Here is a 12,655-nt window from a genome sequence, read left to right as displayed (position 1 = left end):
TCTATTAACCTCGGATGATGTCCAATATGAGCTTGATTACTGGTCCAATGCAGTATATTGTTATATTTTGGGGGCTAACCCTCCTAGGAGTGTTATTGATAGTTATGTTAAAAGGGTATGGCAAGAGGATAACATCGATAATATTGCTTTTAAACCTAATGGTGTTTTTTTGGTTCGATTTAAAACGGCGGAAAGGAAGAATATTGTGTTGCAGGCGGGTCCATTGTTCTTTGACAACAAACCTGTCATAGTGAGAGAATGGACACCTGATGTGAAGTTGGATAAGGAGGATGTTGACTGTGTTCCAATTTGGATTCAGATGTATGGTTTGAATCTTAAATTCTGGGGACCTACACTTTTGAAAATTGCTGGGCTTGTGGGAACAACGGTCTGACTTGATGTAGATACTCAGGAAAAGACTTTCTTATGCTTTGCCTGAGTCATGGTCAAGGTTATGATTGGACAAGAATTGCCTGATTCTACTAGATTTTTGGATGAACTTGATGTCACTCACCATCAGATAATCCTTTATGAATGGAATCCTTTAAGGTGTGATGTCAGTAAAGGAATGGGTCACGAATCTAAGCAGCGCTGTCAGAAAGAGATCAGATAAGAAAAAATGAAGAAGAAACAAAATTAAGAATGAAGGCTTGTTCAAAAGGTATCACAGCTACAGAGGGGTCATGAGGGATCTACCAGTTTTGTAATGAGTGAACAAGAATTCCCAGTTGTTGGCCAGGAGACAAAAGCTTTTGGGAGTACACCTACGTGCACTCCTGCTCATACAGGGTTAGGGGTTCCTCTTATTACTGCTGTACTTGATATTGCTCAGAGAGGGTTTCCTTCATCTTATAGAATTATTACCAGAATGAATAGACAAGAAGGAGGGGGTTTTGGAAAAATTCACCAGAAATATTTCCTTGATGGTCTGAATACTACTGATCCTGGGGTAGTGGAGGTAATGGTGCAAAGGAGGTGGGGCTGGTGTGCTTGGATCATGGTTAAGCTTGGTTTTTGGAATGTAAGGGGGTGTAATAGCCCTAATAAGCAGAGAGCCATTAAGTGGTATCTGCTGAATAATAATATAGGACTAGTAGGACTAATGGAAACTAGAGTCAGGAATAATTCTATCAATAAAGTCCATGATAGGTTAGGTAGGCAGTGGTCTCTGATAACTAATAATAATGTTTGTGAAGGGGGAAGAGTGTGGATTCTTTGGGATGATGGATTGTTTAGCCTGGATGTGCTGAGGTGTGAAGCTCCGGTGATTCATTGTAAGGTGACTTATAGACCTACTAGGCTTACTTGGTGGATGTCGTTTGTGTATGGGTATAATAGACTCAGTGAGAGAGAGCCTCTTTGGTTGTCCCTCACTGATATGCATATTAGGGTGAAAGGGCCTTGGTTAGTGTGTGGTGATTTCAATAATGTGTTAGGATATGATGAAAGGATAGGTTTAGTTGTGACTGAGGCTAAGATCATAAGCTCTTTGAATTATGTTGAAAATTGTGAGTTAGCTGATATTCCAGCTCATGGTGTGTTCTTCACTTGGAGTAATAAACAAGAGGGTGATGAGAGACGATTTAGCAGAATTGACATGGTGTTGGTGAATATGGATTGGATGAATACGTTCCCATATTGTAATACTAACTTTCTTCCTGAAGGGTTATCTGACCATAACCCTTGTGCTATGGAATTGTGGAGCGTTAATGATAGAAGGAAGGGCAATTTTAAGTATTTCAATATGTGGGGAAGAGATGAATGATTTATATCTATCATTGGGACAGTCTGGCAGAAGCGTATGAGGGGGATCAAAATGTTTCAGGTTGTTAGGAAGGTTAAGCTATTGAAACAGAAACTAAAGAAATTAAATAATGATGGTTTTTCTAACATTGTGGATGCTGCTAATTTTGCTAACGCTAATCTTGAGCATCTTCAAGTGTTGCTTCAAGGTGATATTGGGAATGCAATGCTTTTGCAACAACAGAGACAAGCAGCTATTACTTATAGAGAACTTGACAGAGCTAGGACTGAATTCTTAGCTCAGAAAGCTAAAATTGTATGGTTGGAGGATGGGGTTGCGAATACTCAGTTCTTTCATAGTGTAATTCGAAGCAGGAGAATGCTTAACAAGGTGTTAGTTATTCAGGATATGCATGGTGTAACTCAGATGGAGAGTCAGAATATTGAAGGTGCATTCTTGGAATATTATAAGTATCTTTTGGGGACTAGTAAACCAGTTGTAAGGGTTCACTATTCCACTGTCAGAAGAGGAAAAGTCTTGAATGATATGCATAAGAATCAATTGATAGCACCTGTCACTGATGAGGAAATTAAGGGGGCTTTCTTTTCAATTCCTGCTACAAAGTCACCTAGTCCAGATGGCTATACTAGCAAATTCTTTCAAGATACTTATGGGGTGATAGGGGGAGATATTTGCCAGGCTGTTAAGGAGGTGTTTTCTAATGGTAAGTTGCTAAAACAAGTTAATGCCACGGTATTAACTTTGATACCTAAGAAATCAAGGCCTGAAAATGTCACTGATTTTAGACCAATTGCGTGCTGCAATGTCATTTATAGGTGTATTACTAAGATCATTAGTGCAAGGGTGGACAATGTCCTTCTAGAGATTATAAGTACAAATCGAAGTGCTTTTATCAAAGGAAGGGTGGATAATATTCTAATCTGTCAAGATTTAGTGACGTTATACAATAGAAGGGCTTGTTCTCCAAGAAGTATTATGAAAGTGGACTTGAGAAAGGCTTATGACTCCATTGAGGGCTTTGTTATTTCCTGATAAGCTGGTGGGATTAATAATGGAGTGGATTACTACACCAAGCTTTACCTTGGCTATTAATGGAAGTAGTTTTGGGTTTTTTGAAGGAAAAATACACCATGTCTCCTTTGATTTTTACAATTTGTATGGAATATTTTTCAAGAGTGTTGGATGTAGTTGTGCAAAGGAATGAGTTTGGGTTTCATCCTATGTGCAATTCTCTGAAGTCATGTCATATGTGCTTTGTAGATGACTTACCTTTGTTTTGCAGAGGTGACAGTGCATCAATTGAAATTATTCTCTGGGCATTCATGACATTTTCTGCTGCTTCAGGTCTGGATATAAACAAAGATAAATCTGAGATTTACTACAATGGCATTGGGCCTGATGAACTTCAGAACATTCTTGCTTTGTCTGGTTTTCAATTAGGTGTTTTCCCATTTAAATATTTAGGTATTCCTATATCTTATAAGAGGATCTCTATAGGGGATTGCTCTAGACTGATTGAGAAAATGGTTAGCTGGAAAAGGTGTTGGGATTTTAGGAAGTTGAGCTATGTTGGATGGTTGGTGTTAGTCAAGTCAGTGTTAACACGACTTCACTCTTATTGGTCCAGGATCTTCATTATCCCTAAAATAATCATCCTGAAGATTATGAACATTTGCAGGAATTATTTATGGGGGGTACTGAGGATTATCACAGAAGTCCGCCTATTTCTTGGGAGAAAGTTTGCACTGATATGAAAGCTGGTGGGCTAGGGATTACTCATAGTAGTACTTGGAATATTGCAATGATAGGAAAATATACTTGGTGGTTAACTTGTATGGCAGACTACCTCTGGATTAGATGGGTAAGTCATGTTTATATAAAGCAGCAGGATTGGTTTTCCTATAATCCTACTTTGAATACAAGTTGGACGTGGAGACAGATTTGTAAAGTCAAGGAGAATATAAAGTAGGGGTATATTAATGGAGAATGGGCATCAAACAATGGTGTGTATACACCTGTAGATGGGTATAAGTTGCTCCAGGGGTCAGCAGGAAAGGTATTGTGGTTTCTTGTGGTTTGGAATAGTGTATGGGTTCCTAAGCATTCTATTATCATGTGGTTATTCATGCTAGGGAGGTTGTACACCAAGGAGAGAATGTTACATTTGGTAGGTACTGGTGATGATCTGTGTGAACTGTGGGGTGTGGGTAAGGAAACTCAGGCTCAATTATTTTTTGAATGTGCATTCAGTCAGAAGTGTCTTAAGCTTCTGAATGAGTGGATGGAATGCTCTGTGCCTCATCAGAATATTATAAGATGGTGTAAGGATGTGAAGGGGAGGTCGTTGATGAAGAAGCAGGTGCTTTGGGCAGGGGTTTGTGCTCTTGTGTATCAGGTTTGGACTGCTAGAAACAGATGTAACGTTGAACGTGTGGTGCTCATCCAAATGTTGTTATGAAGATGGTTCGGGTTCAGTTAAGATTGAGAATTCGTGCCAAAAAATGGTCTGTCACTAATAGGAATATGTTAGACTGGATGTCGAGATTAGAAGGTTTGTAATAGCTAGCTTGATCATTAATTGTACTGTGATGTAAGAAATGGTGGTGTTGTACTTCATGATTTTTTATATATGATTAACATTCCACCAAAAAAAAAAGGAAATCTACACTACACTTTATTATGAAAACTAAGACTAAAGAATATGAAAAAGTGTATGGGAGTGTGTAAAAGTGGTGTCTCAAAGTGGTCGAACACAACACCCTTTATATAGGAATAAGGGATGAAACATAAACAAGTTAAGGAGGGGCAACCCCGATCGGGGACACCCCACCCCGATCAAGGACGTGATGTTTTTGTTTTTTGTCTTAATTCCGTCTTAACTTCTTGCTTTATGGTGATGCGGAATCCAATGCTTGCATATTTATGAGTCCGACTAAGGAAGCTTAGGGATCATATGACATCCAATGATGCTCTTAACTTGGCCTTTTACTTGGACTTCATTTCTTTACTTGTCCACCAACCAAAGTTGGTTTAATCAAGCTCGGGATTTCCAATTTCTTCCCGAAATGACCCTATACTTCCCGAAACGCCCTTGCATGGTCAAGACTTGCTCTCATTAGCCTCGTGAACTTAGATGATTGCTAATTTGACGGAAAAAGGCTACCAAAGGCTTCATTTCCTACAAAATGCAATGAATATGAGAAAAACACCTAGAACACGCAATTAGCTCACAAATACACTAATAGAAGTGAAATAGTCAAATAAAACCGAGCTAAAACATGGAGTTAACTTATATATAAAATGGACACATCAAACTCCCCCAAGCTAAACCCTTGCTTATCCTAAAGCAAGCACACAATATAGTGTATGATAAGAACAAGGGTATGAGCAACAATCATCTCATCCAAATACAATTCCCATCAAGTAACTTTAAAGCGCAATGAATCAAATCCCAAAACAACATGGGCATAGGGAAAAATCCAAATACATGGATGAGATTTACACAACGGCGTAGCACAAAGGACTTCACATGGACATTTTAACTCTTGCATGATCTTATTGAAATCGGACTCCTCATAGGAAAACACTCACACTCTTATTATGAACAAGGCAAATATATGTGAATGTGACACTCTCCTATCTACGACTCAAGAGAATTTGTCCGCAATCTAGTATGATAAACATTCCAAATCAACAAGATAATGTTAATCATGATCAATTATGCACAAGAAAAGAAGACAAGAATAAAGAAGAAGGCCAGGGGAAATAAGTAAGAAGGTGGATAAATGTTTTTGGTCATGTGGAGCTAATGTCAAGCTAGAAACTAACCAAAAAGTGCAAGGATGCTCATTCCAAACTTTAATTGCTGTGTAAAACCCAGGATTTCACAACAATGCTATGGATATTGCAGGAGGCACTAAAAATATCAAATAACCCTTAAAAATCCTCAATTTTTGTGACAATTAAGTTTGAATAGAAAACTAAAACTGTGCCAAATTTCAAGATTTATACTGAAGTTTAAGTATTTTTAATGTTAATCGGAAATAGCATGCTCAGGATAAATTGCAGACAAAGACTGAATGTAGTGAATTGACTGGTTTGATTGAGTTAAGGATATATTTAAGGCTTTAAATTCCCACAGAGTTCTCATATGAAATTTAAGAGATTAACTTAAGAAAATCTAGACTCAGAATCCATAGTTGACACATGATTAAAAGCCTATATTGCACAACACAATTAAAATGAAGCACAATCAAGCTTAGGTTCAATCTAATTATGCCAAACTGACATTGATCAATTAGCCACAGAGATGACATGCTAATTATCAGGCCAGGGAATCAAACTACAGTTTAAACACAAGTTTGAAAGTTGTTAAGATAAGTCTCAAAGACTAATTTTCATTCAAAAGTATTCTGCTGGAAACAGTTAAGACACAGGTCCTTATATAGGCCTTATCTTTTCATTACATCTCGAATAACCTAGCATCCAAGGGCCAATATCTCTTTTAGGATGAGTACAAACAACATTAAATATATTACAAGCTAGAAATTGAAGTAAATAAGTGAAACAAAAAGAAACCAATGGGGTAAAAACATACTGAATTAAAGCAAGAATGCAGTCTGATCATTTGTCTATTGTGCACAGGTTGCTTTTACTTTGTTGGCTAGCTGAGTACTTTCCAAAGTCAAGGTCTCTTGTAGTTTTCTGTAGCTGATTTTGTGGGGAAATGGTGCAGTGGTCCTTCTACAACAGCCTCATAATTGCTTCACCAGAAATGGAAAGATTGCTTTATGCTTTATCACCTTTTTCAGCAACATATGAGTGGCTCTTGTTGCTTGTTTTCTGTGCTGAATTTTGCATTGTATTTACTTGGCTGGGCTTGGATGCTTGGGACTCCTTCTGGACTTAGTTTAGGTTCACCCCAGCTGGCCATATTGGCAGCTGAAATTTGGACCTAGTGAACCTTTTGACAGGCTGTTCTGGTGGTGGTGCAGGTGTGGTGTCATGGCTTGGGTTGGGTGTGGGAGCCCCTGATTCAGCTCCTGTTGCAGCCTCCCCATCTTGAAAGGGGCTTAACCTCAAGCCTAGTCCCTCCTCATCATCGTACTCTCCATAATAAGGACTCAGATCGCCTTTGTTAAATGTCTCATACACCCCATAGTCACCAGGAAGGTCAATCTTGTAAGCATTTGGACCAACCTTCTTAATGACCTCAAAAGGACCCTATGCTCTTGACATTAACCTACCCTTTCTCTTGGTAGGGAACCTTTATTTCCTGAGATGGATGCATTCCAGATCACCTGGCATGAATTCTTTCTTTTGTTTAGGAGCCTTGGCATGCTTCTTATATCATTCATTGGCCTTTTCAATTTGTCTTTTGACTGCATCATGGAGCTTCAGCATCTGTTCCACTCTCTTCTTAGCATCATACTTCACTTCCTCCTTAGGACACTTGAAAGATCTAGGGGCATTAGGGGATTGACCCCATAAACCACTTCAATGGACTGTGGCCAGTTGCAGATGAAGGAGCTCTGTTGAATGCAAATTCAGCTTAGCGCAGCTTCACGTCCCAGTCTTATATTGACTTACTGAAAATGAACCTCAGTAGTCTCCCCAATGTTTTGTTTGTGACCTCAGTTTGGCCATCGGTTTGGGAATGGTAAATTGTGCGGAACAACAATCTGGTGTTTAGAAGCTTCCATAATGTCTTCAAGAAATAACTCTTGAATTTAACATCTTTGTCTGATACTATGGTCTCTAGGACTCCATGTAGCCTGACAAAATCCCTGAAATAAAGTTTAGCAACACTCACAGCATCCTCAGTTTTCTTACATCCTATGAAGTGAGCCATTTTGCTGAATCTGTCAACAACCATCACTGAGTCATTTCCTCTTTGAGTTCTTGGTAATGCCACTATGAAATCCATGCTCACATCTTCCCAAGATTTGTTTGGTACTGACACGGGTGTGTAGGGGCTTGCTTCAAATGAGCTCTTGGCTTGCTAGTGGATGGAGCATCTCCTGAGCACTATTTGGACATCTCCCATCATTTTAGGCCAGTAGAATTAATCCTGCAAAATGTCCAGGGTTTTCTAGACCCCAAAATGACCTCCTAGTCCACTGGAGTGAACCTCTTTGATCAACAAATCCATATAGAGGCCTCTAGGAACACACAACTTGTTTCCATGGAACATGAACCCCTTCTGCAGCAAGAATTTGGTTCCCTGAATTTTAGTTCCTTCTATTTGAGCCAACCAATCCTCATAAAAATCAGGATCATCTTTATACAGCTCTTTCATGAACTCAAACCCAAGAAATTTCTACTTCATGACTGATAGTAATGAATATCTTCTGGAGAGTGCATCAGCAACAATATTCTGTTTACCCTCTTTGTACTTGCTAGAAAATGTGAAGGATTGCCAGAACTCAACCCATTTAGCATGCCTATGGTTTAATTTATGCTGGCCACTGATATATATATTTTAAAGCCTCATGATCTGAGTGCAATACAAAGGGCTTTGGTTTCAAGTAATGACCCCAATGCATAAAAGCTCTGATAATGGCATAGAATTCCTTATCATAGGTGCAGTAATTTAGTTTAGCTCCACTCAGTTTCTTACTGAAGTAAGCCACATGCTTCTTCTCTTTAATTAGCACAGCTCAAATGCCAACCCCACTAGCATCACACTCTATTTCAAACAAGCAACTGAAATCAGGCAACCTAAGAATAGGTGCTTCATACAGCAATTTCTTAATTAGTTTGAATGCTTGTTTGCCTTCTTAGTCCACCTGTATTTACCTTTCTTCATACATTCCGTGATAGGGGCAGCAACAACACTGAAATTATTAATAAACCTTCTATAAAATGAAGCAAGGCCATGGAAACCCCTCACTTTAGTGATATTCTTGGGAATTGGCCAAGACTTGATAGCCTCAACCTTGTCTTGGTCCACATAAATCCATCTACGAGAGACAATGTAACACAAGAAATTGACCTCAGATGTCATGAAGGTTCACTTCTCTAGTTTTCCAAACAAGTTGTTGCTTCTCAAAATTTGGAAAACTTTCTCAAGGTGAATTAGGTGCTCTTCTGTGGTCTTGTTGTAGATCAAAATGTCATCAAAGTATACCACATCAAACCTTCCCAAACAAGGCCTCAACACTTCTGTCATTAACCTCATAAAAGTGCTCGGTGCATTTGATAATCCAAATGGCATAACCAGCCATTCATAGAGTCCTTGTTTTTTTTTTTAAAGTAGTATTTCACTCATCACCATCCCTGATTCTCACCTGGTGATAGCCTTGCCTAAGATCAATTTAAGAAAAGACCCTCACTAAAAAAAACGCGGCTTAGTGACGGGCATACCGACGGAAAAAAGAGGCCGACAAAAAACACGGGTTACTGACGGATTTTTGACGGAATTTCTGTCGGTACCCTTTCCTGACGGAAATTCCGTCAGTGTTCCGTCAGGTTTTTCATTTACTGACGGAAATTCCGTCAGGATAGTTTTTTACTGACGAAATAAGCTGACCCTGGTTCCTGACGGAATTTCCGTCAGGAAATGGAAATACCGACGGAAAAACCGTCAGTATGGCCTGATTTTTTCCATCGGTATCCCGCGTTTTCGTTGTAGTGCCTGGTACCACTTAACTAATCGAGCATGTCATCTAGTCTAGGTATGGGAACCTATACTTGACTATGATGTTGTTGATGGCCCTACTATCAATACACATCCTCCAAGTGCCATCTTTCTTAGGAACAAAGAATGCTAGGACAACACAAGGGCTTAAAGATTCTCTCACAAATCCCTTGTTTATCAACTCATCACTTTGCTTCTGTAACTCTTTTGTAGCATCATGATCACACCTATATGAAGGCCTGTTAGGGAGCACAGATCCTGGCACAAGGTCAATCTGGTGCTCAATTCCTCTCAGTGGAGGCAAACCACTAGGCGTCTCAGCAGGAAAGACATACTGGTACTGCTCCTGCAATGGTCTAACCTCTGGTTGTAACACCCCAACTATCCTGCCAAGATAATTTGAGCATTACCATCTCGGTTTCCCAAGGCAGTGAAATTGGAATTACAATTAAGAAACTTTATTAAATAAATAACAAGTTTAGTTATTACAGACGTAAACTAATAAATGAAATACAACTCGTCTATGCCATCTACCTAGTGACTATGTACGCGACTCCAAAGTCCGTAGCGCGGCTCGAATTCCGATCATCTCAACAAACAAACCTGTATATAACCTGCTCCCCATATCACCAAAGAATATAATATGGATCGACACAGGCCACCCAAAGATAGGTGACAATCACACAGACAAAAAAAATGTCAGTAACCATAATTAAAGTGTGACACGACTCAAGTGCGTGAGTCTACGACATGACCATGATATGAATGACACACAATTATACAACGGTCACGCCGGTACCGGGACACGCCCAGACGTACCTACCACCACTGGTGCCAGGAACACGTCCACGACACCGCACTCACACAAGGTACTCCGAACACGTCGGTGGTACTGAGCCCAAGAGCGACTCGGGTCCCCTGCCAGACGTCGTGCTTCACCTACACGCGTCCCTCCAAGACTCAAGTCATTAATGTGCACATTCCTATTGGGGTGGGAAACCCCAATAGGAGACTCAAGCGGAAGACAGTCTCCCAACCGCCTTCCGTCTCCATAGAATAAGTAACCAACCAACACCGCAATATGCTCCAATATACATGACAAACACAAGGAATGCAAGATGCCGTATAACATGCCAATTACCGACTCACTAAATGCAATTAATGACAAACAACTCATTTAACAAATAGACACATTATCGAAACTGAGTAGGATATACCTACCTTTTCGCAAGCTCCATAAGGAAACATGATCCAATAATAACTACACTTCATAAAACCGTCACCTAATTAAAGTAATTAAATATATTTAATTACTAACTAATCTAATTAAATTAAATACGAATTAATTAATTAAATATTAAACCGTGTTAATTAAGCTATTCAAATCCCGAATCATACCCGTCCGACCTCCTAACCCGACAACCGCCCTACCCCACAACCACCGTGGACCACCGCCACCAGCCGTGGTGGGCCACGACCACCCAACTGTGGAAGCAACAACAACCAGACACGCACATGACCATGCCGTCATAACACAAACACACAAACACACATACATACTCTCCACTCCTAGCCACCACCGATGCCCACTGCTACCACCGTGGACCACCACTAGCCACGGTGGACCACAACCAGTAGCTTCTGCTTCCGACAAGGGCGACAACAGCATACTCGACAACACCCACCCGAATCCCCTATACCATACCCGTTTTACACCACCATAATACCACCCACGCCATCCCTCACAACGCTCCACCACCGCACCATGGCACCACCCACCATCCACAACCAAGACCCGACCTAACCATCCCCGGTCAGGCCACGAAACTAGGGTTAAAGTGTAGCCCTATGTTGGTTTGAACAACAACAACAATAACCACCATAAAAACTCTTGGTCAAACCCCAATTTATACGGTTAACATGGTGGTTAACGACGGTCTTATGGCGGGTCAAGGTTGAAGCAGGTCACGGTATAAATTAAATAATAATTAAACTAGTTTAAGACGGTTTACCTTACGATCTCGAGGCGAAGGGGCAAAATACGGTCTTTATTCTCTTCCTTTTCTTCTCTTTTTCTCTCTTCTATCTCTCTACTCTCTTTGTGTGGTGGAAAATATGATGTTGTGAGATTGTGTTAGGATAGGGTTGATGAGTGGATAAGGGTATATAAGGTGAGTGTGGTATATGTATATTATACATGTATAGTATATCGTATTGCGTATTATTATTATTATTATTATTATTATTATTATTATTATTATTATTATTATTATTATTATTATTATTATTATTATTATTATTATTATTATTATTATTATTATTATTATTATTATTATTATTATTATTATGTCTCAAACATAATTCGTATAAATGCGATATAATATTATTATTCTATAATTACTAAATACGGAGTATTACAATCTTCCCCCCTTAAAAAGGACTTCGTCCCCGAAATTCACCTCACTCTCTCATTTCCTCAAATCTCATGCATTCTCTCGCATTTCACCAGTCTATTACCCGTATACGCTCTTTCTAAACATCACACTCATCCAAAGTTCTTCACTCAATTCTCACTACTCTCTCACATTCTGTACTTTCTCTTTCCTAAATTTCCGAATTATTACATCTACTCCTCCTAAAAGAAAACTTCGTCTCGAAGTTCGACTATCAATCCTCAAACTGCGGTCTCATACGCTCATTACTAAATTCCACAAATGACTATGTTTCAGGTTCAACACACTCTCTTTACCTATTGCAAATCCATTATCAAATCTCGTATCGTGTTATGCCATTGTTATAGTCCTAATCTAGAAACTTCCCTAGAAGTCTCTCTACGGGTACCCCTACGAGTCTCCCAAAGGTCAAGCGCCAGGTCTAACCCACGGTTCCCAATATATAATCCCATAAATAACTCCTAACTCATATTGGCCATAGGCATACGTATCTATCACGGGGTATAACCCGATTATAAATATGTATCTATATCACGTCAAATCAAATGCTTTCACATGTATGCACAACAAACACCAATTAAGCGAATTCTAGGAAACAATCAATTAATGCAAAATTTCTTGTCATTTTACTCAACATGATTAACATTCCCAATTCCGGACCTCATGCCACGCATATACCGCGTCAAATCCACCACATGATCACACATGTGTTTCCTCCGTTCCCATCCATCATCAACCCTTCCGCTTATACGGAAGGCCACAATCACTATCATGCAACGACCACTATACGACACATAA

The 12,655-nt window shown here is 39.5% G+C and overlaps 1 protein-coding gene across 1 annotated transcript; it reads right to left on the bottom strand.

Annotated features, from left to right (window-relative positions):
• Window positions 1-7,856: 7,856 nt before the first annotated feature.
• Window positions 7,857-11,073, bottom strand: LOC141607640 (uncharacterized). The gene is made up of 4 exons (XM_074426991.1): window positions 10,961-11,073; window positions 9,458-9,790; window positions 8,564-8,727; window positions 7,857-8,056 (listed from the first exon to the last, which is right to left on the bottom strand). Exons 1-4 carry the CDS (start codon window positions 11,071-11,073, stop codon window positions 7,857-7,859), a joined length of 810 nt encoding a protein of 269 aa, XP_074283092.1.
• Between the last annotated feature and the right edge of the window lie 1,582 nt (window positions 11,074-12,655).

This window comes from Silene latifolia, chromosome 10 (assembly GCF_048544455.1).
Source record: "Silene latifolia isolate original U9 population chromosome 10, ASM4854445v1, whole genome shotgun sequence".
Lineage (NCBI taxonomy): Eukaryota > Viridiplantae > Streptophyta > Magnoliopsida > Caryophyllales > Caryophyllaceae > Silene > Silene latifolia.
The sequence above is the reverse complement of the archived record's forward strand: the minus strand, read 5'-3'. Positions and strand labels throughout refer to the sequence as shown.